This window comes from Prionailurus bengalensis, chromosome B4, assembly GCF_016509475.1.
Source record: "Prionailurus bengalensis isolate Pbe53 chromosome B4, Fcat_Pben_1.1_paternal_pri, whole genome shotgun sequence".
Lineage (NCBI taxonomy): Eukaryota > Metazoa > Chordata > Mammalia > Carnivora > Felidae > Prionailurus > Prionailurus bengalensis.
In genome coordinates, this window is record NC_057358.1 from 11217076 (window position 1) to 11243846 (window position 26771).

Consider the following 26771-nt stretch of genomic DNA (forward strand, 5'->3'; position numbering starts at 1 on the left):
TGGGATTCGTTGTCTAGTTCTCTGGCCTACAACAGGGGATCCATCCCTGGTTTGCAGGGCAAGCAGAAGAGAACTTTCATCCTTCACTGGGTCATTCAAGGTAATATAGGCAAGGCAGCTAGGAGAATACCCCCAGTGTTCAAAAGCAATCATAACATCTGGAGAATAATGCAAGAGCAGGCTGTCACTCACTAAGAGGGATAGATCAAAGAACCGCATATTCATGGCCAGGAGTTTCTGTATTTTGCCCGCTCCCCCTTTAGGCCTATATTATCACTTAATTTAGATACCAACTGTCTTCTGTTCATTTGGTCCCCTTGGTGCAGAGTGTGAATACAGAGAGGCCAACGATTTTGAAATCCTGAGGGTTTGGAAGAGCGTAAGGAGATTATTCACAAGACCGTTCTCTTCCATCCTGGTATTCATACATAGGATCTGTTTCTAGTTGGAGGTGAGAGCAGCTCCAAGGAAGATAATCCTTGCATTTGAAGGTGGTTGAAGTGACACCAAAACAAAAGGAAGAGCTTCAAGAGCTGCAGTGGACATTGCCTCCTAAGAAGTTATCTTCCCTTATGATATTCCAATCCTTTGTTACATTGTATAATCGGAATAAGCTTTAGGTCTGAGATGAGGCTAGAGTTATTTGTGTTGGTGAGAGAGAGGTATTTGTGAACCTGTCAGACATGAGTGCACTTAAAGCTGACCTGCAATGTGTGCAGGTGCCTTTTTGTCATCTGGCGTGGTTTTTCCTTTGCCTTTGGCAGGAAAAGTCTGATGGTTAAGAATCGGACTCTCGAATCGGGGCCGTCTGCCTGGCTTTGGATTTTGGTTCCACCAGCATCTTGAGCAAATTGCTTAATCTCTCTAAGCCCCATCTGGAAATTTGAGAAAATAATAGGATTGGCATGGGAATTAAATGAGATAAAACATTTAAAATGCTTGCCACTGTTTCTGGCATGTAGTAAACACACGGAAATGCGGCTTGTTGTTACATTTTGGATTTAGTCAAAGCTCCATTGACGCAAAATAACTTTAGTTCACTTAGAGTGTGTACCACTCCTAGGAAGCAAAGAGTGAAAAATAACCAGGAGGTGGGGTTTTTAAAAGTCCACAACTAAGCCGTGTTGCCTGAAACTGTTCTTTACTGTGTCTTTAAACTGTTTCTTCAGTCTGTTTAGTTCTGTGGTAATACCACGGGAACCTAACATACAGCAGGATATCCCGCCACAATCTGGGCCAGTCTGGTGGCGTTATGTTAGCTTTGTCATTGTCCTCGTCAGCTTTAATGCTGAGAGACCATATTGTTGTTGTTGACTCAGCATTATTATTCAGTGTTTATTACATGGTTTAGAGATGACTAGGTGGGTAAGAATACAAGTTTATTTTTTGATGAGTTCTAGAACTTTGACTCAGGCTTAAGAATCATTAGTTAGATAACTTTGGGCCATCTGCTTTACTTTTTAAAATCGGTTATTTTCCTCAAACATAAAAGCTATATTAAGTAATCTTTTAATCCCCCTTTTGCCTTTAAAATTGTATTAGAATAACTTGTCCGTGTGTATACAATTATGTCCCCTTGGTCTAGAATCAGATAAGATCTAGAATTCTAGAATCTAGAAGAGGATACTGAATGTATAAGGTACTGAATGGGATATAGAATGGAGTAGGTACTTTGTCATTTAATTCTTTTACATCTGTTGGACAGACCTCATTGGACTCTCACCTGACTTGGATTTCAGTGACCGATCTAAGCTCTTTCTGGACAGCCTCATTAGTTTGTGTAAAGCACATTCTCGCCTGGAGTAGCACTTAACATGTTATATGGTGATTTTTTTTTTTTTCAGCTTTTGAGTTTCATAGTTTCACTTGAAATGGGTTAAAGTTTAGCAGATTTACAAATAGAGTAGTAAGATCTAGTGGTTGACCTTAAAAGCCTGAAGAATTAAGCTTTTCAATGTAAAATTGTAAAATTCTATAAATCAGATATTAGTTTTAAGAACTGAACTAGCCCATGAATAATCTCTGTGCACACAAACCATTTCTGATTTGCCAGAAAACTTAATAAATGATGCATGAGTCGATGTCCTCTTGACTCTGAAAGCAAGCCATCATTTCTTTTCAGTTGTTGAAGACTATATGCCTCAAGGTCAAAATAATAGCATTACGTTTAGGTACCTGTTGCAGAATTTCTTGATGATTTACTATTACAGAGTAAAAAGCAGATTATCCCATGAGATTCTGAAGTGACTTCAGGTTGTGGCTTTGCCCTCCCTTAATTGTCTGAAACAAATTAAACTAAAGCAGCTTTCTAGCTCTGGCAGTCCAGTCTGCTGAATGGGATTCCACCAAAACACATCCAGACACATGGTGGATTCTTAGCCTTAGGTGCTCACTGCCAACCAAGGAAGGGTTTCCAGATCTTAAGGCTACCTCTGTCTTCTGTCGTAGAAGGTGGTCAGATGCTGTAAATTTCTGATTTGCTTACTGCATTTCCTGTGTTGCTGCAGATATCTGCTGGTGTCTGATTTCTGGAAGGCCCATGTACTCACTCAGAATTCTCTTGAGCTTGTGCCTTTCATGCTGTAATTTCAGTGTGGTTCTTTGGATTTGGTGGTTTTTTGTTTCTTCACCACGGTTGTTAATATATGAGCCGAATTTAGTTTCCCACAATCTTTATTGATATTGTTAATTTTCAGTCTCCTATCAAATGTACATCATTAACATTTCCCATTTTATTTTAAAATAAAGGTAACAAGTAATTAAAAAATTGAGTTTGGAATTTTTCTCTCTGCTTATGATTGGTCTTTTAAAATGATGCCTTTTTGGTAAATTTATTTATTATTATTGTTTTTTTTGTTTTTTGTTTTTTGTTTTTTTTTAGTGTCATTCTTCCACTTCCTCAGAATGTGAAGGATTATTTACTCGATGATGGAACTCTGGTGGTTTCAGGAAGGTAAAGTGTACCAGGAAAAATTCTTTAAACTTTATCACAAAGAAATGTTGCAGTGATTAGATCTCAATAATTACCAGGTAAAATAAATACATTAGCTTTGGCACAATTCTCTCCTTTTTTTTCCCCCTAGTTAAAATTACATCCTGATCTTTGTCCTGTATTTCTTGTCAGTGTTCAATGAATAAGACTCAGAATTGAGTACTCCTTCCTGTGATAGTTGCTGGTTGTGAAACTGGGCAGTTCCTTCCATCTCTTGCTTGAGAAAATGGAGGGGGGTGGGGGCAGGAAGAGGGCCCATTAGGACCCTCTGAAGTTCTTCAGCCTTTTTTCTTTTTCTTTTTCTTTTTTTTTTTTTTTGAGATCTTTCAACTTTTAAGATAAAAAATTAATTGTCCATTACAAACAGAAAGCTTTACTAGGGTATCGTGTAATTCCTTAACCTTTTCTTCCCCATGGTTAACCCCCCTCCACCTTCTCTGTTGCTGTAATTCCTCTAGTTATAAAGGGACAACATTGCCATGTTTCAGTCTTTTTAGTGCAAACTTGAAAAAGTTTAAGAATCATAGAATGTAATGAAGTTCCTGGTTTTTCATTCAGGTTTCTGCTCACAGGTCATGTTACCTAAATAAATGCTCATCCCTCACTTCCTTTCTGAACTAGCTTAACAGGAACCCTTGGTGTACAGAACTCCTTTTTTGTAGAATTCCAGGTTGGAAATAATTTTCCCTTGGAATTACTATTATTATCATTATTATCCTTTTTTTTTTTTTTTTTAGTATTTTTTTTTTTTTTTTTAAGTATTCTTCACGCCCAGCATGGAGCCCTTGGTTTTTAAGTATTCTTCACGCCCAGCATAGAGCATGGAGGGCTTGAACTCATGACCCTGCGATCAAAGCCTGAGCTGAGATCAAGAGTCAGATGCTCAACCGACTGAGCCACCCAGGCATCCCTCCCTTGGAATTGTTTAAAAAAAATTTTTTTTTGTTGTGATAAAATGCCCATAAGATAAAGTTTGCTATCATAATTATTTTTCAGTGCACAGCTCAGGGGAACTAAATGCATTTATAATGTGCAGCCATCACCACCATCCACCTCCAGAACTCTTTCCATCTTGTAAAACTGAAACTCAGCCCCCATTAGACACGAACTACTCATTTCTCTTCCCACTAGCCCCTGCTCACCACTGTTCTACCTTCTGTGCCTATGATTTTGAGTACTCTAAATACCCCACATGAACAGACTCGTAGGGGATTTGTCCGTTTGTGACTGGCTTTATTTCACTCAGCCATAATGTCCACAAGCTTCACCCATATTCTAGTGTGTGTCAGAATTTCTTTCCTTTTAAGGCTGAATACTGCTTCATGGTATGAGTGGGCACATTTTGGTGCCTCACTTTTACTCTTTGCCTCATTTTATTTTTCTGCATAATACTTACTTCCATCTGGCATAATTCCCATAATTGTTCTGTTATTTGAATGCAGGCTTCATGAGAACGGGGACTTGGACAGGTCTGTTCCTGGCGCTTGGGGCAGTACCTGATACGTGAGAGGTGCTTGGTAGACATTTGTTGGATGAAGGAACTTGGGAATAGAATTGTGTGTGTTTTCAGTAACACTAATTTCATACTCCGCTTCCCTTTCTCTTGTGAATTTTCTGTGTAGCTTTCTGGATTACATTTCTGTTTTTGGTTATTCTTAGCCTCATAATAACCTGAAGATTGTTAATGAGAGTCTCATGAATTCTAATTGCAGGATAAGGAAACAGTAGAATAGTTAAGCAAGACTCAACTTTGGGGCACTTAAAAACATAATTTTATTATTCTCAAGTCTAGAACAATAATGAGTTTATTCCTATAAATGGAACTGTAGAGGTGCCTGAGGGGCTCAGCCGGTTAAGCGCCCGACACTTGATCTCAGCTCAGATGATGGTCTCATGGTCCATGAGATCGAGTTCTGCCTCAGGCTCTGCACTGACAGCGTGGAGGCTGCTTGGGATTCTCTTTGCCCCTCCCTGTGCTCTCTTTCTCACTCTCTCAAAAATAAACAAATGGGACCATAAAGAAAATAATTTCTAACATTAGAAAGTACTGGGTAGATTTCCGTATTGCAAGCGTATTGAAGAGCTCCGTGTTGTTTTTCATTGGCCAGGTGTTTGTGCGAGCTTGTGGCGTGGGTGGGCCCTGCTAAATACCGTCGCACGGCTCTGTGGCACCTTGCCGCACAGTAGTGCACCCATCAGAGAGGGATCCTGCCCTTTTGGAGTTGGCGGTTCAGCTTCAAGTGTGTGGGAGTGGATCCAGCCTAGTGCCGGTCCTCCAGTCCCGTTGCCTGCTGGCAGATCGTGTCTTTGTAATTTCTAGTGCTCTGTGCTTGGGTTTCCCTGTCCGTAAATGGGGTGACTGACACCCTAGAACTTACTGTGGGTTGTTGCACAGATGAAAAGAGATAATGTGTAAAATGTTTCGCCCAGTGCCTGGTCTACTGTATGCTCTGAAGAAACACAACCTGCTCTCACCATCATCATTGATCTCACCTGGAACATTAAGCAAGCACACCAGTAAATATGTAACTGAGAATTCTGATGAGACTTTAAATCACTGGGGGTGGGGTGGCTGAAGATGGCAGGGAAGGACAGAGAATACCCTGAAGAAGTAACTTAGGAGCCTCTCAGTCAGGAAGTTTGGGTGGAAGGTGGTCAGTTGATGGGTGGAGGGAAAGATCTTCCAGGCTGAGGGAACAGCATTAAGGAGTGCTCTGAGGCATGGAAGGTCTTGATCTGCAGGGAACTACAGGGAGTCATGCAGCTGGAGCACGGAGGGCCGAACGATGCAAGAGTTGGTTGGTGCCACCGGGGAGGTAGTTAGGGAGTGTGTGGGAGTCCTGTTAAAGATTCTAGTATTTATTCTGAGGTCAGTAGGAATGCGTTGAAGAGCTCAGAACAAGACAGTGACTTGAGCAGATTTCAGGGTTTGAACTGGGACCGGTTACTGTGTGGGAATTGAAGACCGGTTAGGAGGATACTGCATTGGACCGAGTTAGACCTGACAGTGGCATGAACTACGATGGTGACACAGGAGGGGAGATGTGAGTGGATGTGAGGTGTTGGAGCTGCACCGTCAGAACTTGGTGACAGAGAAGGAGCTGGCAAGAATTACCCTCTCATTTCTGGCTGAACATCTGGATGGACGAAGGTGTCATTTACTCTGGCTGAGAAAAACCTTTGATTTGAAAAGGGCAGTAATTTTAGGTGGGATTATTTTTATAGGTAAAAACTTGAAAATACAGGTGAAATTTAAATGAGGTACATTTACAATAAAATGCACAGATCTTGAGTGTAACGTTTGATGAGTTTTGATAAATAATGCACACTTGTTTCATCACCTTGCCATTGAAAGTATCAAACATTTCCGGGGCATCTGGGAGGCTCAGTCGGTTAAGCGTCTGACTTCAGCTTAGGTCATGATCTCGTGCAGTTTGTGGGTTTGAGCCCCGTATTGGGCTCTAAGCTGACAGCTCAGAGCCTGGAGCCTGCTTCAGATTCTGTGTCTCCTCTCTCTCTGCCCCTCCCCCCCCACTCGTTCTTGTTCTCATTCTCTTTCTGTCTCTCAAAAATAAACATTAAACAAAGAAAGAAAGAAAGAAAGAAAGAAAGAAAGAAAGAAAGAAAGAAAGAAAGAAAGAAAGAAAGAAAGAAAGAAAGAAAAAGAAAATCAAACATTTCCAGTCCCTAGGAAAGTCCCTACTCTCCCCTGTTGGTCAATCCTGCCCACCTCCTCCAACTCCACCCCAGGCAAACACTGGTCTGATTTCTGTCTCCATGGCTTAGTTCTGTCAGTTCTAGGCCTTCATGTAAGTGAAATTATATAGTATGTATTTTTTTGTGTCTGGCTTCTTCAACTCAACATAATGCTTTTGAGATTCATGTGTTACACTCTTTCATTGCTAAGTAGCTTTCTTCAAACCTGTCTTTTTGTTTAAAAGATATATATTTTTTTTAATTTTTTTTTTCAACGTTTATTTATTTTTGGGACAGAGAGAGACAGAGCATGAACGGGGGAGGGGCAGAGAGAGAGGGAGACACAGAATCCGAAACAGGCTCCAGGCTCTGAGCCATCAGCCCAGAGCCTGACACGGGGCTCGAACCCACGGACTGCGAGATCGTGACCTGGCTGAAGTCGGACGCTTAACCGACTGCGCCACCCAGGCGCCCCTAAAAGATATTTTTAAGTAATCTCTGCATCCAGCCTGGGGCTCAGACTCACAACCCTGAGCTCACATGTTACATGCTCTATTGACTGAGCCAGCTAGGTGCCTCCGGATGTGTCTTTTTAAAGCTCAGTGTTTGGTTTGTGTGCGGGCTTGGTTGTGTATCCCTCTCAGTATATTCTTTGCCGTCCTAGTCTTTTCATTTTTTTTCCTTGGAGTCCATGCTATTTTTTTCTTTTTTATTTTTTTAACCTACGAATTTTTTTTTTTAAGTTTTTATTCAAATTCCAGTTACCATACAGTGTAATACTAGTTGCAGGTGTACAATACAGTGATTCCACACTTGGAAACATCACCGGGTCCTTCTCATGACAGGTGCGCTGCTTCATCCCCATCACCTTCTTCACCCATACCGCCACCCACCTCCCCTCTGGTGACCAGGTGTTTGTTTCCATAGTTAAGAGTCTGTTTCTTGAAAATGATTGGTTGGTGTGTCACAGTAGTTGGCGGTGCCTTAACCGAATGTGTGTGGTCAGGCCTGAGGGCCCCTTCCGTCCTTGTCAAGGGGAGTGCTGACATCTCAGCTCAGACAACACTTGCTATCCTGACCTTTTTGACTTTCCCAGGAAGAGTACGGGGGTAAAAAAGTAAAACGAGAACACCCCATGAAGCTTTAACCCAAAAAGAACATAATTTAACTTAACCTAAAGGGATAATTAAACTTTAAATGGGTTAACAGTTTTGGTTGGAGTGACCCCGGAGAACAGAACAACCTCCAGGTGATTACAATCTAGATGCACTGGTTACAGTATCACATCACTTATGGATCCACGATATTGACCAACGGAGCAAGTTACGCTAGGGAAAACAGCACAGTCCTATCCTGGGGTTCATATCGACAGTAGGGTTTATGGCTTCGGATCCGGACATCCCAGTGGTTTCATTTGTTCAACTATTGAAGTCCTGCAGGCCAGAATATCTCTATTCAGGCCAGAGTAATCCAGGTTGGTTTCTGTCTATCAGTAATTTCTCCCTGAGTTCAGATAGTAACAATTAGTTGAATGAATGTGTGTGTTTAAAATATTGATAGAGTACCACAATTGTGTCTGTTAATATGTGGACATTTTAGCTCTTTTATATGGGATGTTTCCCTGCATCGAGGAATACAGTATTATAGTTTCAAATAAATAGAATGGAGTTAATGGACTAGACTTACTGAATATTCTTTCTATTGTGAGTAGGCCAGTAGTGAACTATGGCTGGTAGACACAGATCTGTCGATTAGGCATCTTTCCTTAGTATAGACTATGGGAGTTGTGTACGACTCAGTTTTGTTTGGTAAGATAAATTCTGAAATGGTACGGAGTGGGAACAATATGAATGCCTAGAGATTCCATCATGTGTAAAAGATGCCCCACCTTATTATTAATTACCAAAGGAGTACTTGCTTATTATAGTAAACTTGAAAACTTTATAGAGAAAATATAAAGAAGCAGAAAAAAATCACTTATAATTCTAGTACCTAAAAGCAAATCCTGTTCAAATATTGGAATATCTTCTCTAGTCTTTTTAAATACATTTTTTAGCCTATCTTATGAGCATACTATATTTTATATAATATGTAATGTTATATTTTATATAATTTATACTATATTCATCTAATATGTAATGCATATTATACATAATACATGTTTGTATATAATATATATTTTACATAATATATAATTTTATATTCTTTATTTCAGTGAACACAATTGTGTAATCTTCCATGTGTTTTTAAGTTTTTTTTTTAATTTTTTATACTTGAGAGACAGAGCTCAAGCAGGGGAGGGGCATAGAGATGAAGACAGAATGTGAAGCAGGCTCCAAGCTCTGAGCTGTCAGCACAGAGCCTGATGCAGGGCCCAAACTCGCTAGCAGTGAGATCATGACCTGAGCCAAAGTCGGCTGCCCAACCGACTGACCCACCCAGGCACCCCTCCATGTGTTTTTAAAATGGCATAAAATTATTTAAAAAAAATAATCTTTTTTTAATGTTTATTTTTGAGAGAGAGAGAAAGAGACAGCATGAGTCGGGGAGGGGCAGAAAAAGAGGGAGACACAGAATCCGAACCAGTCTTCAGGCTCTGAGCTGTCAGCACAGAGCCTGTCATAGGGCTCAAATCCACAAACAGTGAGATCATGACCTGAGCTGAAGTTGGACGCTCAACCAACTGAGCCACCCAGGCGCCCTGGCATAAAATTATTTTTAGTAACTGCATCATTTCCATGGATATGTACTTGCTATAATTAATTCCATAGTTGTTGGGCATTTAGGTCATTTGCAAGTTTATAGAAAAATAATTCCTCAGTGAACATATTTTTGCATGGAACACCGTTTGCACGTAGGATTATTTCTGTACAATAAGAATCCTAGACTCCAGTTATAGGAGTCTTGACTCCTATATTGACTAGTATTGCCAGATAGTTTTCACTAACCATTGTACCAATTTATATGTTAACACTAGTGTATTAAGGTACTTATCTCAGAAAGTGGATTTCCTAATTAAATGCTTTCCTCTAGGTTTCCAAGTTAGTTGGTACAAAGAAATTAAAAGGCAGACCAAGGCTGTGAACATAATTTCTTCAGTTTCATCTCTCATGAAGTGAATGTGGCCTTTTTGCTCCTCCAGCTCTTACGTACTCTCCTTAACCTGCCACCCAGTGCTCCCTGTGTGTGTTCCCCAGGTCAGTGGGTTGATTTTCATTGCAGATACAGGATATCTGCTATGGTCAGAGTGTTTGTGTGGCCCCCAAATTCATATGTTGACGTCTTGACTCCCAAAGATACTCAGTATTAGAAGGTGGGACCTTTAGGAGGTGATTTGGTCATGAAGGTGGAGCTTTCGTGAATGGCATTTGTGCCCTAATAAAAGGTACCCCAGAGAACTCCCTTGCTCCCTCTGCCATGTGAGGACATGGTGAGAAGGTGGCCATCTGCAGCCCAGAACCTGACCCTGCAGGCACCCTGATCTTGGCTTCCAGCCTCCAGAACCGTGAGAAATAAATTCCTGTTTATAAGCCACTCAGTATAAAGCCACTCAGTGTTTTGTTTTAGTAGCCCAGACAGACTAACTTAATATCCCATTTTAAACATGACTTAAACAAGGAGGCAAATGAATTATTTCAGAAGTCCTATGACATGGTAATTGTTGGGAAGTGTAGTAGGTCAGTGATGCTAGGACTCAAAAAGAGCTTCTCTGTGAACTTCTTGATTCTCCTCTCCAGGGTCCAAGTTCACCATAGTGATTTCAAGCATCACGTCCTCACACTGTCATATCCAGAAGCCAGAAGAAAGGAGATCCTGTCTCACATTCCTCTTGAAGAGCAGAGCAAACCTTCTCAGGAGCTCTGTGTCCCTTGTTGGTCAGGGGTGGGTCCCCCTCAGTGGCAGGGCGTTGGAATAGCCATGAGCGGTGGACTGGTCTGTAGGTACTGGCGTGGTTAGGGAGAAGTCCTCAAGGCACAGGGGCACTTAGTTTCTGAACAAATTGGAGGTTTTATTAATAGAGAAGTGGGGAAATGGGTATTGGGGTTTCCATAGCTCTTGATTCTTCATTCCTAATCTCCCGTAACCTCCACATGCAGTACGTTTTTTTTCATTTCTGCGTTTCAGCTCTGTAAGGGATCTTGTTTACATGTTTAACTTAGTACGGAGTCTGGGCCTAATGAGTATGTATTGAGTGAATGAATGAATAAATGAACATGGTTACTTCACTCTCTTCCACGGTAGAGTCAAATGAATAGTATAGACCAAGGCTGATAACTGGGTTTATCTTGTTTGCCAACTCAGATCTGGTAATGGTTTCCTAGCGTGATGTGTTGAGAAGGATTCTGAGGCTGCATCCAGGGTTCAGTAAGAAAGAAAGCTTGGTTCGATTATTACTCTCTGTAGTGGGTTGGGAAAGGAGGCTGGTAACATCCATTTCTGATACAAGTGAGTCATTTTTTGCACATTATTAGGTGCCTAATATGAAATGGGTGCTGAGTGTGTTACTGAGATAACAAGATGGGTGGGGTATCCTACCTTGGGAATCCACGTTCAGTGGCCAAGTTAGATGTAAATAAATAGGTGTCTGGGTTTTGTTTTTTGGGTTTTTTTTTTTTGTTTTTTTTTTTTAATAAAACCATCCATATTCTGATAAGCATGTTTTTCAAGTTTAAATAATCACTGTAAGCTGCAGTAGAGGTGATACTTGAACTGGTCTCACAAATTGGGTCTGACTCAGGTGGTCTGACTCACTGCTTCCAAGAACTAATCTTGATTTGTTCCTTTCTGGTCTTGAGTTCTTTCTTTCCTGACCTGTCTCCCTTAAGGCAGAATAATAATAGACACCAGCTATTAAACACGTGTTGCGTATGTTCCTGATTTGAATCCTCACAACTCTAGAGTAGCCCCTCTCTTTTGGTTTTGTAGACGGGATAATGGTGCAAAGCTCTTGACTAACAGTGGGAGAACTGACACACTCAGACCATGTCTTTTTCCAAAGCCAGTGCTCTTAAGGGTTCCCATTGCTCTGTGCTGGAGGTGATACAGGAAATACAGAATAGTTCTAAATATTAGCATCATACTTTGACCATTCCAGTCATCAGTGTTTAGAGCTATACCTTAGAAAGAAAGTCTAGTAAACTTGAGAATTTATACCTTCCATCATCATTTACAGTGATCCGGTTTTGTGAGCTACTTCAGAGTAGGCATTGTGATAAGTCCTTCTAAGAACTATATGAAGACACTGATTATAAACATGATTTTTCAATGTATTTCATTATACAATCAAAAACACCTGATGTTTTAGAGTGGTAAAACACACTTTCAAGTTCATTGAGTACCTTTTGTATGATGGAGCCACATTAAAGATGATAATGTCATATTTAAGGATGTGTGGTGTTGAAAGAGATGCAAGAGAAGGAAAGGCTGTATAGCTCCTTGAGCAGGGAACTCACAGGTGACAGTGTTAGCATTCTCATTATACTGCAGGGTCTGGGTCTTAGCTTTGTGGATCTGGGAACTCTATTCTTGAGGATTACAGAGGACTGATTGAACTTTAGAGACCTGGGGTGCCTGACTGGCTCAGTAGGTCGTGCACACAACTCTTTATCCCAGGATTGTGAGTACAAGCCCCACGTTGGGCATAGAGCTTACTTGAAAAAAAATGTAGGGAACTGATCTGCATTAACCAAAATCACACCAGATTGACTGATTGATTAAATTATTGATAAGTCCATGTGTCAGTTTCTTGATTTATAAAGGAGGATATGCCATTCCAGTGATTGCTTCCGTAACACTTAATTTATTATGCCCTCAAATTTGAATGGAACCACTGTTGGTAGCTTTGTATTTAACAATATACTTACACTAATTATTTCTTAAAAAGATGCTATCTCCACCTTTCTGTTATGATATTTGAAGATTTAGTTTTCTTACACCCTCGAGATCTTCATTACAGCTTTTGGTTAAATCACTAGTCAGTGGTCACAATGTTATGATGTTACTGTTGGCTGCTGAGCCACGTTGTGTACTATGATGACCTTTTAAAAAAAATTATTTTTTGTACTTTTTTTTCTTAAGTTTATTTTGAGAGAAGACACATGTGCAAGCAGGGGAGGGGCAGAGAGAGAGAGAGAGAGGGAGGGAGAGAGAGAGAATCACATGCAGACTCCACGCCATCAGCACCGAGCCCGACTCGGGGCTCGATCCCACAAACTATGTGATCATGACCTGAGCCCGAGATCACCCAGGCGCCCCAACCTTTTCTTTTTTTATAACCTTGTTTTCTCTGGAACTACTAGCCAGCTTCGTTAAATTTACTTAATTCCCATATGTCTGTCACTAATACTTAGTAATTTTTCCAGTAAACAGGGCGTAAGCCTGTTAGCTGTTTCTCTAAACACTCCAGGACATTTCAGATCCAGCGGGTCCATTTCCCTTTCCCAGATTCATTTTAGCAGTCCATCTTCCTGTTCCAGTCTGGCAGCTCTTCAGGGCTAGTATACAGTTGTTACCTTGGAACTTTCCTATTCTGTGCCCGATTTTCTTTTCCTTGGATATCACGTTTTGGGGTCTCTTGATTTACCCATTTTATTGAAGCACATGCTCTAAAATGCATAGGAAGAAAAACTTTGAGTCTTTTCATACCTGGAAAAAGTTTTTATTTTACTCTGGATTTTTTTGAGGGGGTGAATTGGCTTAGTATGGGATTTTAGGCAGAGTATTTCCCTGTGATTTTGAAGGCATGGTCTACTATCTTCCATAAAGTCCCATGTCATTCTGATTTGTGTTCCTTTATTGTGACTTGGTTTTCTTTATGAATGTTTTTGAGAATTCCTCTTTCATGTTTTTACATTTCACAATAGCCCTCTGTATTGCCCAAACGTATTGACTTAAAAACAATGAACACTTTGTCAGTGATTTCGTCGCTGGGTGTTGAGAGTTCTCCTTGGGTCTCTCACTTCCTGCTTACCTTGCTAGCAGAAGCACTGATGCCTTTTATTCTTGTTATCTTTCCAAGGATGTTTATATAGCAGAGAGCCTTGGAAGGTAGAGATAGCAGCTCCCTCTCTAGCAGAGAACAGGTTTTTTATTGTCTGGGACAGGTGAAGACAGTGTTTCTGCCCTTGGGTCGGAGACCGAACCGGTTTACCTTGTAGAAGACGTGATTCCCTAAGTTCAGGGTTCCTCAGTTGTGATGCAAACCTGGGCCACACCTTGACCTCCCACGGGACTAGACTGGCCAGAGGGAACTGACGCCCATACTTCTTGACACTGGATGCGTCTTCTGTTGGTCTTGCTAAGGCATTCTTGTCGCTGTCGTCATTTGGTGGTTCTGCTAAGATGGCCTCACTCACGTGTCTGGCAGTTGATGTTGGGCTTCTCTTCCCATGTGGACTCTCATCTCAGAAAGACTACCCTTCTGGGGGAGGGGGTGGGGTGCGCCTGGGTGGCTCAGTCAGTTAAGCATCAGACTCTTTTTTTTAAAAAAATTTTTTTTTCAACGTTTATTTATTTTTGAGACAGAGAGAGACAGAGCATGAACGGGGGAGGGGCAGAGAGAGAGGGAGACACAGAATCGGAAACAGGCTCCAGGCTCCGAGCCATCGGCTCAGAGCCCGACGCGGGGCTCGAACTCCCGGACCGCGAGATCGTGACCTGGCTGAAGTCGGACGCTTAACCGACTGCGCCACCCAGGCGCCCCAAGCATCAGACTCTTGATTTTGGCTCAGGTCATGATCTCATGATTTGGAAGTTCGAGCCCCATGTCGGGCTTTGTGCTGACAGCCTGGAGCCTGCTTGGGATTCACTTTCTCCCTCTCTCTCTGCTTGTCTCCCCACCTCCCCAAATAAATAAATAAATATTAAAATTTTTTTTTAAAAAAAGAAGAAAGACTACCCTTAGTTACTTTGCATAGGGTTGGCAGCATTCCAAATGTGAGAGTGGAGGCTGTAAAGGCTTCTGACCCCTTGAATTACATGCTGTCACTTGTGCTACATTTTGCTGATCACAGTGAATCTTGATGCCAGTTTAAATGAAAGGAATGGGGAAATAAATGCCATTATTTGATGGCAAGTGTGGCAAAGTCGCCCTGCAGACGAGCATATCAGACTAGATGGCAAGAATTATTGTGGCCATCTTTGCATAGCATTTAAGGTTTTTTTCCTCCATTCTCTATGCTGTGTACTTGGTGAGCCCTTTCATTCTAGAGACCTGTTTTTCAGTTCGGGGACATTTAAAAATACTGTGTCTTTGGTAATTTTTTCTTATTTTCTTCTCTTTTTTGAACTATTATTTAGATATTGGATCTTGCTGGGTTCTCTGAATTTTATCATTCCTTCTCTGTTATCTGTTTCTTTGTCTTTGTGGTTCTCCTTTCTGGGGAATTTCCTTCATTTTGCCATATTCATGCTACTGAATTTTTAAATTTCAGCCATTTGGGGCACTTGGGTGGCTCAGTCAGTTAAGCATCTGACTTCGGCTCAGGTCATGATCTTGCAGTCTGTGAGTTCGAGCCCCACATTGGCTCTGTGCTGACAGCTCAGAGCCTGGAGCCTGCTTTGGATTCTGGGCCTCTCCCTCTCTCTGCCCCTCCTTGCTTGCTTGCTTGCGCTTGCTCTCTCTCGCTCTCTCTCTCTCTCTCTCTCTCAAAAATAAACATTAGGAAAAATAAAGACAAGTAAATTTCAGCTACCAGATTTTCATTTCTACAGGTTCAATCCTGTCCTCTGTTCCCTCTGTTCTTCTCTTGTGGATTCAGGATCTTTATTTTTAAGGATATTAATGATTTAAAAAATATTTTTCCTTTTAAAAAGCTTTTTTTTTTCATCTTGGAGCCTTTCTTTAGTTTTCTAATGATTCTAGCCCTTTTATTCATATTTGAGAGTGAGGGGGACACACACACACATACACGCATACACACACACACTTGGAAACTTTGTAAAAACCGGGTGGGGCTGGCTAAGAGTGCCAGCAATGAGCAGAAATTGATGGAAGTTTCCCGGAAAGATCTACAGGTCTTTCCTCTGGGGTGGTTGAGTTTCTATAGAGAAGAATGTTGTAACCTGTGTGTGTTCTGGGAGCAGAGTGGGAGGAAGGGGACTAGGGGCCTCACTGTTAGTGTGACTTTCACAAGGCTGCTTGTCGCACTCTAGCATTTCACCCTCGTATTCCTCCGGGGCAGAATGGACCTGAGTCCTTACCCTCTTTGGTTCATGGAGAGGATTAGTTGTTTTGGTGTGCAGGGTGAGGAAGGCTACGTGTATCTTACTGTCCCTTCTGTGGACTTCACACAAGCATCCTACCTGTTTGTAGCCCAGAACTTCGGTCTCGTCATCAGTGGTAGTTCTAGCTTCTCCCTTTTGCTCGCTGGGTTATCCTCCTCATTGGCTTTCTGTTTTCCAAAGTTCTGTTGCTGTCTCTTTTCTGCAGCTGTCTCTTCTTTGATCCCTTTTTTCCTTGAGAGTTTTCCTATCATTTTAGTGGGGTTTCCAGAGGAGCATAGGGATAGATAAATGCCCCTGGTCAACCAGCAGCCTCCCTTTCCCTTCTTCTGGTAGTTTCTTGGTACAGATCCTGTGCCGGTTCTTGTTTGGATTATTATTTGTTTTCATTGACGTGGTGAATTCTTCGTAGGCCAGTTACTTGTGGTTTAGTGTTGATGAGAGACCAAAGCAGTGTTATTCCTTCTGAGTGTTTTCGGCCTTTGCTTTCTCCCTAGGCAATGAAGATTGGCTACTAGGTGGTCCATTTCCACCCGTGCTGTGCTCGCCAGCTGCTTCAAAGGAGGCACGTCAAGTCTTTGGTTCCCTGTCTCCCCCAACACGTTTCCGTGGTGCCAGTCAAGGTCCAGGGCAATACCTGACCCCAGCCCACACACTCTTTTCTTACTAGGTAGAAAAAGATTCTTGATTTTGCCTCTCAGGGGGACCCGCTCTTCAGTAGAACAGCTCGTCCGATGATTCCTTTTGCCTTCTTCATCTCACTTGATCTTCCTCGTCTGTGGCAGCACTTTCTCATATATCGGGATTCAGGGTTGTAGATGACTGCTAGTGTCCTTGGAGTTGGAGGTTGAATTTTTCTTTTCCGTAGTTCTAGTGACGTATGAGAAGAGGGCAGGAAGTTTGTATTCTTTTTATTTTGTATTGGTTTTTCTCTCTAAAAAAATGAACTTTTCTTAACATTATCCTCCAATTCTGAGGCTGTCTTTTTATTTTTATTTTAGAGAAAGAGCAAGCAAGCGTGTGACAAGGGAGAGGGGCAGAGGGGGAGAGAGAATCTCAAGCAGGTTCCACACTTGGCATGGACCCCAACGTGGAGTCATGACCCTGGGATCATGACGTGAGCCAAAATTGAGAGATGCTCAACCAACTGAGCAAGACATACCCTCTCCCTTTTCAAATATATATTGAGTATGACTGAACTTATGACTACATACATGGTACTGAAGCCTTTTTCTTGCTTAATTTTTGTTTTATGTTCTTCTAGGGAAGATCCACCAACATGTTCTCAGCCAGACAGTGATGATGAAGCAGAAGAAATACAGGTTGGTTCAGAATAAAACAGCCCATTCTATCATTTCAGTGAGCCCTGAAATGGTTCTCATATTTACATCTTAGCCTATGTTTGGTAAAGTGAGAAATTACATGAAAATCTCACTTTGACATGTACTTTGTTTTCAGGAAAAGATGTCTCTTATTTATGTATCATTTTTAGATGGAGCATTGCTTTGGGGAAGCCCAGTGCACTATCCACATTTAATACTTTGTTTCTGTCCTCTCCGTGCAGTGGTCGGACGACGAGAACACGGCCACGCTAACGGTAAGAGCAGAGCTGTGCCAGCCGGGGCTCAACATCACACTGTCACCTGGGGTATTTCGGGATTTCAATGCAGATCTCAATGGATTCCCATTTACTTACTTTTCTCGTTGGCTTTTATTTATTAAGGTGCATAGTTGGTGCTATGACTTGTTTCTGTTAAGCTCTGAAAGAAGTAATCAAGCCTAACATTAAACTTTGACGTTTCCCAGATCTGTGGAACCTAAAGTGAAATCTCTGTTCACTTATTCAACTATATTTAAATGGCATAAAAATTACAGTTTCTTTCAGGTGAGAGTAATGTGTGGCTTTAACCAGTATCTTGTATCAAAATGTGGAAGTGGATTGAGTATTATGGAGTCTTTGAGGATAAGAATGCTGTTGTCTAAGTCAACTTGAAATATATTTTTAATAAAAATATTTTTAAAGGAATGAGTGAAGTAAAACACGTATTTCTAAAAATGTAGTAGGTAAATGAAACTTCTTATACCGTGAGACGAGAAATTTTTATCAAATTCTCTGCCAATAGACGTAAAGGCACAACAAAGGAAACTAGTTTTAGGGGAGGTTATATTCTGATACAATTCTAAATAAGAAGATACTTTTGTTTATTTCAGCGGAAGAGACCTGGTAAATATAGTGCAAGCAAAGTAACTGGAGGTGCTTAAACCAGTGTATTTCCTTAGGTATAAAAGCATGCCATTATATGCAGAAAGGGAAAGTTTCTATGTTTTCCTTTTACTCTGGATGTCATGCAGGTCAGTCCCTCTCTGTTCATGACAGTCCTGTTCAGTTAAACATACATGGTAGTTATCTACCATATTTAGGGCACTGTAGTGAGTTCCGAGCAAAGGTGAATTTGGGTTGCTTCCTTTCCATTAGGGAGTTCATCAGCCAGCAGGGAAAGATGCCTCACTTTGGGGGTAGATGGCAAAGTGCTGTCAGAACAGACAACAGTTAGAATGTGTCAAGGGAGAAATGATATTTGACCTGGACCCTAAAAAAGGTTAAGGATTATCAGTTCTAACTCCTGTTATCTAATAGATGGATAGATTGGGAAATTAATAACTTACATGTGTGTATATCTACCAGACTCTGTTCTCCAGGGCCTGGGAGCTGTCATGTAGTGACATCATGGCAGCAGTGAGCACACCAAGTGTTTTGATTGTGGTTTCTAGATACCATTCTCCACTGAAAGAAATTGAAGCTCCTTGGCGAAAGTCAAGACCAGGGGTCAGAAAGTGAAGATGAACCTGTGACAGCTTGTGTCAGAAAGTAAGCAGGAGGCAGACATGACTAGAAGGACCCAGAGGCCAGCTTGAATAGGCCAACCCCCAGCCAGATAGCGGAGTCTCAAAACAGGGACGTTAGTGAAGTGTCACCATTGATTAAAATGAGAGTCTGTGATCCCATACTGACAAACAAATGGTTATATTAACTAAACGGAGCAGAGGGGGAAACCCTTTAGAGTAGAAAAGGCACCAAATCACAAATGTAGGAATTACAGACTTGGAAATCACCATTTGGCAATGATCATAGTAATCGATGGGGTAGATGTTAAAGCCGTTGGGTGAATATTTGGTGAGAAAGAGGATATTTAAATATTCTCAAAGTATTTCCACCAAAATTACTTACTAATTATAAAGAGGAAAATGGTAACTTTACAGAGGAAAGACATGGCAGCCAAGTGATCAAAGTTAACCTTGTCAGTGATGGGACAAACCGACATTGTGTGCCTCCTGATACAATACACTAAGGACACATCACCTGCCAAAAATCCATAACCTAAATCTAATCATGAGGAAACATCCAGCATACTCAACTCTTTGGAAATTATACAGAATAACTGCTTTGTACTCTTCAAAAACGTCAAGGTCATGAAAGATAAGAACAGGAAGAAGGATTAAAGGATATTGAAGAGATAAAACAGCTAAATGTAATCAATGGCAACCTGATCCTCGGTCAGAAAAATTTTTTCTTTTGCTATAAAAGACATTATTGGGGAAATGGGCACATTGTGAATAAGATCTGCAGATGAGATGATGGTATTCTGTCATTGTTGGCTCCCTTGTTTTGATAATTTTGTAGGTTATATAAAAGAATGTTACTGCTTTTTAGGAACCATACTGAAGTATTTAGGGGTAAAAAGGCATTGGGACTTCTACTTACTTTAAGAATGTAAGAAAAAAAGTTTGTTTTATGTGTGCATATGTATAAATAAATGCATATATCTGCATAGATCTATAAAAGAGAGATTTGGGGCAGGGAAGGATAAAACAAACATGGTAAATGCTTGGGTGAAGAGTATCTGGAAATTCTGATTATTCTTTTAAGCCTTCTGAAGGACTGAAATTATTTCAAAATAAAAAGTCACTAAAGTGATTGGGTTTCACTGGCTGGAACTAGATGTTGTTGGGCAGGGGAGCATTCATAGTAGCACACTCTTAGTGGAGGAATGTGAGCCAAGGTCCACGGGCAGGTAATACATGGTATTGGCGAATGGTAATAGTCCATTAATCTAGATACAAAGACATGGAACTAAAAATTAAAACACAGTCCAGGTGGGTAAATCTCAAAAGTGAGAGCTGTTTGCTGAAGGTATACATATCAATGACAGCAGTTATGTTAAATTTTTTAAATGCTATAATTCATGGTCAGTCACATGTATCATTAATTATAAAATCATGACTCTGGAAGAATATGCCTGAGTCTGTAATGCTGGTTGCCTTTGGGGAGGGGGAAGGGTTAGGATTAGGGAAGAGAGTGAGGAGGTAAGGAACTTCATTTGTATTGTCACTTTGTTCCCTTAAGAGATTTAAACATCTGGGTTAAGTATACCAAATTGTTGAATATATGGGTCCAGGAACATGAATATATATTTTTTTGTATATTTTAAACATTTCATGATTTTAAAAAAATGTAAGAAGAAATATCCTTTCTTAATGGGTATGGTAGGTGTAGTTGGAAAGACAGGAGAGTTTGGATCACAGAAAGTCCACAGATATGATAAAAAAGAGTAGATTTTACCTCACAACAGGAACCTTTACCCAGAAAACTGAGGTGTTTTGCATATTTAAAATCAAAATGATCTGTTGAAAGATAATTTTCAGAAAAAGGTAGAATCATGGCTCCCATATTGAAATAAAACTCTTTGACACATGTTGAAGGTTTTATTAAACTCTTGAGGGAGCTAGGCAGATATTTTAACTGGTTCCAAAGGGAAACCAAAGAAGAGACACCTTTGTATAGATTAGAAATACTGAAATGAGTATGTAAATGAGGCATGATTGGTTTTGCCTCCTTCAAGGGTGGGAGGAAGACTGCTGGATTTCTCTCAGCCAGGATAGAATTTGTGTGTCCAAAAGAAGTACTTTTCATTGTCATCATTTACCTGCAATTCACCAAGTCGTAAAGCCACTCGTCGACCTGGCTACAGTCAGATAATTCAGGGGTTGCGCTGTGGGTGCACAATACGGTCTTCCACGAAGCACGCATTTGTCTCCCCAGTATGGAAACTTTTCATAATTTAAATTTGTTTTTGGATCCTGATAGCAGGATTTCCTAAGGTGGAATAATTTGAGGATTTGAGGAACTCTGTCACCTCTTAAAATATAATACGTAAATACAAAGCAATCTGAACTGTTACAGGTTAGGAAAATTAAATTGTCTTGTCTTTGAAGATTGAATCCCTTCATGTTATAAAATTTGTATAACTGCCATTCATTGAAAATATTGCTACAGCAGATTTTTGGAAGCGTTTTTATGGATAGAACCCTGGCGAGCCATATTAGCAACTTCAGGGGATCGTAAGGAAATTACTGGCTTAATAGAGATCCTGGTTGCTTCTCAATGGGGAGAGGCCAATGGAAAATAAAGGACTCAAGGCTGTTACTCATTTTGAAAGCCTCTCTGAAGGGCTGCAGTTTAATTTCCTGTGTCTAAACTGAAGGTGTCCGAAAAAATGGATGCGGTGGCACATACGAAAGATGCTGCCAGCTGGTCTAGAAGTCACAGACCTCTGTAGCATAAGGAAGGGAGTCCAGCCTGCTCTAGCCTGTTGCTTAACGCTGGTTTCTAGTTTGGGGAATAGGCCACCATTTTTTTTTAATGACATTTTTTTGGTGTGTTTTCCAAGCTTTTCACACAGTTTGCTCCCTGTCGCAACTGGATTAGATGATGGGGGTCAACAGAAGCCATTTGATTCTTTTTGCAGTGTGCAGTTGAGCTAATTCTAGACCCATTCTAACTTTTCCCCCCTCTGGAAGAACTGGTCATTACTGGACTTTTTCAGAATTTGCAGTTGCCCAGTAGGGGGCGGCAAATATAAATGGATAACGTGCCCATAGCGAATCTGTTCATATTTTCGTATTCTGTCCCCTGCTTACTCCCCTTTTCTCTACTCGTGTCCAGCTCCTCCCTAGCTAGTGACATAAGGCTCATGGCAGAGCATTCCTTCACACGTTTTGGACATTCTGATTACTTGCTTATATAAAATACACATTTTAAAATCAGCCAAAAAGGAAAGAACATTTTAACTTAACCAAGGTCCTATTTTTGAGTGTGTTTATATTAAAACTTGTCTGGAAATAGCGGTGTTTAAATATGGCTAAGCACATCATTTATTTCTCATTCTTATGAAGCCTTTTGAGGATATGTCCACGAATCTTTTCCTCTAGATGGAAGGGCTTCTGGCCCTTTAAATGGGAGGTGTTAATTTCTGAACGTTGGAATATGTGTACAGGTGACATTTCATCTGTCTCTTTTCACTTCATAACTGTGGGTTCTGTAGATGTGAAGAGAACCATTCAGTCCTTCCTCACATCCCCAGATGCCTCATGATGTCTGTCTTTTTAGCTATGTGGGCTTCGATGGTTTTAGAAAGTGCCATTTGGGCGCTTGTTATTATTTTTTCCCCCCTTTCTGATAATATTTGATCATTGATTTTATTTGGCTCAGTTCAGAAATTCTGATAGTACTTTGTATTCCAACTTTTAACACGCTTAATTGTTTGAGATTTTGATCTTGTTTTCTATATTTATTGTGACGTTATTGACATGCCCAAATGCTTTCTTCTTTCTCTATAGGCACCAGAATTTCCCGAGTTCACCACTAAGGTCCAAGAAGCTATCAATTCCCTGGGGGGCAGTGTATTTCCTAAGCTTAACTGGAGTGCCCCAAGGGTAGGAACACATCAGTAAATCTCTCACTGTTTGAAATATTCTTTGTTTTGCTATTTCTTTCTTTTTATATCCCCCACAGATACAGTTTTATTCCTAATTCTAGGGAAAATACTGTGGAATTTATTTTTATTTTCCTCCTCCTATTTTCCTGATTTAGCACTTCCCTGGGTTTGTAAAATACTATATATTTTGCCAGAAGACAGTTGCAATCTCTCATGTTGCTGATCATGCTAGAAATCTGAGGAAATCCATTCTCTGCCCCTTTTCAAAACTTCAGCTGTTCACAGTGTAACAGGAAATTTTCTCTTTTGAAAAGTACTGAAAATTAAAACATCACAAGACCAGGGCACCTGGGTGACTCAGTCGGTTGGGCGGCTGACTTGGGCTCAGGTCATGATTTCACGGTTCGTGGGTTTGAACCCCATGTTGGGCTCTGTGCTGACAGCTCACAGCCTGGAGCCTGCTTGGGATTCTGTGTCTCCCTCTCTCTCTGTCCCTCCCCTTGTCTCTCTCTCCTTCAAAATAAACAAACAACAAAAAAAAATTAAAATGTCAAAACACCTAAAAAATAGAGACGTTTGGGAAATCAACAGACATTTTCTTAAATTGTGTTTTATTATAATAGTGCATTGACAAGATTTTTTTTTTTTATATTGAGTTTTGTGGAAAAATTTGTTCTTTTTTCTAATCCAATAGAAAACAACTATGTCAGCAAAGCTCCTTTAAGGAATCAAAGACTTATTTACATTTTCAAAAATCATCCCATGTGCCTATCTTTGCTTATTCTAAAGTGAAAGATAAATTCTACCTCATCTAGCCTGTATTTTTACTTACTAAAATCAGTTACACATGTATAGAATTAAAATTTTTTATACAATTTAAATTTTTAAAAGATCTATATGCTTGCTTCCCAAATAAGCAGATCCTAACATTTCTTTTTCTTCACCATTTCTTCCTCTTCAGAGGCAACTGCTTTCACATATTTCAGTGCGTTTTTTGTTATTTTCCTCTACTTTATTCTTTACTGTAGCTATAATACTCATTATTGCTGCCCATTTGGGAATGAGAAGATTATGCTCATTCCTGTCTTTCCCATTGTTTTATATTCCATTCTCCTTCTTCGAGTAATAGCATGTTTTCACTAGGTCAGGACTCCCTGTTTCTCCTGTTAGGGTAACACAGACACTGTATGCACATCTGATACATGCTTCACAAGATGACGTAGTTTTCTTTTTTTTTTTTTTTTTTTAACGATTATTTATTTTGAGAGAGAGCTCATGCGTATGCATGCATGGAGGGGCAGAGGGAGAAGGGGGGAGAGAATCCCAAGCAGGCTCTTCATTGTCAGCATAGAGCCTGATGTGGGGCTCGATTTCACAAACCTTGGGACATCACGACCTGAACCGAAATCAAGAGTCAGATGCTTAGCCCGACTGAGCCACCCAGGCACCCCAGGATGACGCAGTTTTCTTACTCAACCTTTTGTTTTTCCTGGAGTTCATGGTTTTCTACGCATAAACCATTGTTTCAGTGGAGGGAAATCTATGGTCAGTGTACCATTTTCAACTAGAAGCTCATCATCTTTTTCATTGGGGGAAATTATAAAGAAGCTATTATAACGAAGTCATTGAGACTCATTTGTAGTTTGTATATGAACAATAATTTGAATCATTCCTTACTGCTGAACTGGGCTGAGGCTTTCCACTTAAGATGGGTATATTATTTTGGTTTTGAGTTATTCATTTGTTCATTTATATTTTATTTTCTCTGTGCCTACCATGTGCCACTGCTTTCTTTCACATAGTGTGGATAATTTTTGGATAGTTTTTTGCAAACATTAATTTTCTTAAAATCGCATTCCTGTCCCGTGTCTGATCTATGGGAGAAGTATGCTGTGTAAGTGACTTAATTATTCTGTCCTTTTTAGGCATGTTCTGCTAAGCTTTGTGCCTCACATGCCTGCTCTTGTTACCTTTTTTTGGTTCATGTGTGTGAGACATTCACCGTGTAAAGCTGTGATGGTGCAGATTGATAGACATGGGTCTAAACTCCAGTCCTCACAGTTCAGGTGTCCCAGCTGTCACTGCCCAGAAACAGGAAGAGAGAAAGGATCTCCTTTTTCTTAGAGAGTAGCTGGTCAGACTCTTTACACCTTGATCGTTGAGCTGAAGTGTCAGATTTCTAATACTTCTTCACCCCTCTTTTCATCATCGGTGAGAAAAACACAGGGAAGTGCTTGCGCCTGAGCGGGATGGTGAGGACCTGTGTGTTTGTAACCCAGTGTCCCCCATGCAGCGGCCCCGCTCGTCACTGTTTAGAAGTATAATTTGAAATTGGACAGTACAGCTAAAATGTCTTACCTCAACTTTTTCTTTAAACGTGATGTGCATTGTTGATTCTGTGTATAGGCCTGAGCTTCATTCATAACAACTAACTTGGAATGTACCCTAAGTAGCATGTGCTTTGTCATTTAGGATGCGTACTGGATAGCAATGAACAGTTCTCTGAAATGTAAAACCCTCAGCGACATCTTTCTGTTGTTCAAGAGCTCTGATTTCATCACTCGTGACTTCACTCAGCCGTAAGTATGTCTCTTGATCTCCCATGTCAGTAGGTTCAGTACTTGTGAGAAGTTTTCTGAAGGCGAAATGCCATTACTTCTAGTACTGTTAAAAACAGCAGTTCCATAGAACAGACCTATTAAAGCAAACCTTCCTTTTCCTTTGATAGTAAATGCTCCACAATGAATATTCCTAAATATCAAGGGCTTTCTTTATATCTGCTTATTAAGTATTTTGATAATTTTTTTATTGAAAAACCAATATATGCTCATCATAGAAAAACAAAATTAGGGATTCGAGCTAAACAAAGGAAAGTAAGCACCCATGATCTCACCACAGTTGGTTTTATATACTTCCAGAATTCTTTCTTTGCATACGTCTAATAAAGATATGCCTGTCCCTAACCATATTCTGATTTTTTTTTTTAAAGACAGAAATGGGATCATGTAGTTCACACTGCTTAGTAGACTGCAGTGTATAATTAACATCTTAATGTGTCATTAAATACTTGTGTATATCATGGTTTAAAATTACCTTAATGGTATTCCACTGGATACCTATGGCATAATTTGTTTGATCAGCCCTCTATTTTTATACAGTCCTGCCATGAATATCTGTGCTAAATTTTTGTGCATGTTCCTAATTTTTTTTTTTTAGAATAAATTTCTGGAAGTGGAATTGCTGTTTTCCTTTCTTTGCCAGTTAATTCTGTAACTAAAGAACTTGACCCTGTGCTGTCTTTATCATAGGCAGGTAATGCACCTGCACTGTTGACCTGTCGGTGAGCTCTTTATACTCTTGTTCTGTCACCAAATAGCAGGTATTCTTCTAGATTTCCCATCCTACCCATCTTTTTTTTTCTTTTTTCTTTTTTTTTTTTTTTAATGTTTATTTATATTGGGGTGGGGGGGAGAGAGAGAGAGAGACAGAGACAGAGACAGAGACAGAGAGACACACACACACACACACACACACACACACACACACACAGACTGCTCACAAGCAGGGGAGCGGCAGAGAGAGGAGACAGAGTCTGAAGCAAGCTCCAGGCTCTGAGCTGTCAGCACAGAGCCCGATGTGGGGCACGAACCCATGAGCTGTGAGATCATGACCTGAGCCAAAGTCAGTCGCTTCACTGACTGAGCTGCCCAGGCGCCCCTTCCATCCCTCCCATCTTAAACCAGTCAATTCACTTAAACTAATACTTAAACTGACCTCTCAAGTGAAGTGTCTCACAAAATCCAGCAACTAAGCAGGTGAGCAGGGGTGCAAACACGGGGTGCGCACTTGCCACTTATTGCCCATCTGTCCATGTAGTTCACCCTGCCCATTCACCCCATTTCAGCCTCAGATCTTTTTTTGAGGAGCCTGGCACCAAACAATAAATTCATTGCATGTCGGTTGTGTATCTACCCTTTTATATCTGAGTTTGGTACCTCAGGCATTGACTTTAGTATTACAGTAATCAAAGAAATGAAATTCAGTAATAATAAATGAGTGTGGTTATGTTGTAATGTTATTACAAA

At 40.5% G+C, this 26771-nt stretch overlaps 1 protein-coding gene and 1 non-coding gene across 6 annotated transcripts in view; one reads left to right on the forward strand and one right to left on the reverse strand.

Annotated features, from left to right (window-relative positions):
• CDC123 (cell division cycle 123) overlaps positions 1-26771 on the forward strand; it is a 59743-nt gene that overhangs the window by 705 nt on the left and 32267 nt on the right. For 2 of the 5 annotated variants that reach the window (XM_043561917.1, XM_043561921.1), the window contains exons 2-6: positions 2882-2953; positions 17175-17232; positions 17475-17507; positions 22589-22684; positions 25159-25265. In XM_043561917.1, the coding sequence (XP_043417852.1) occupies positions 2882-2953; positions 17175-17232; positions 17475-17507; positions 22589-22684; positions 25159-25265 (366 nt within the window). The remainder of the gene's footprint in view (positions 1-2881; positions 2954-17174; positions 17233-17474; positions 17508-22588; positions 22685-25158; positions 25266-26771) is intronic. The other 3 variants (XM_043561920.1, XM_043561919.1, XM_043561922.1) reach the window with 3 other exon arrangements.
• Positions 7633-7754, reverse strand: LOC122474179. The gene has a single exon (XR_006294860.1). It is a non-coding gene; the product is annotated as a U6atac minor spliceosomal RNA (small nuclear RNA).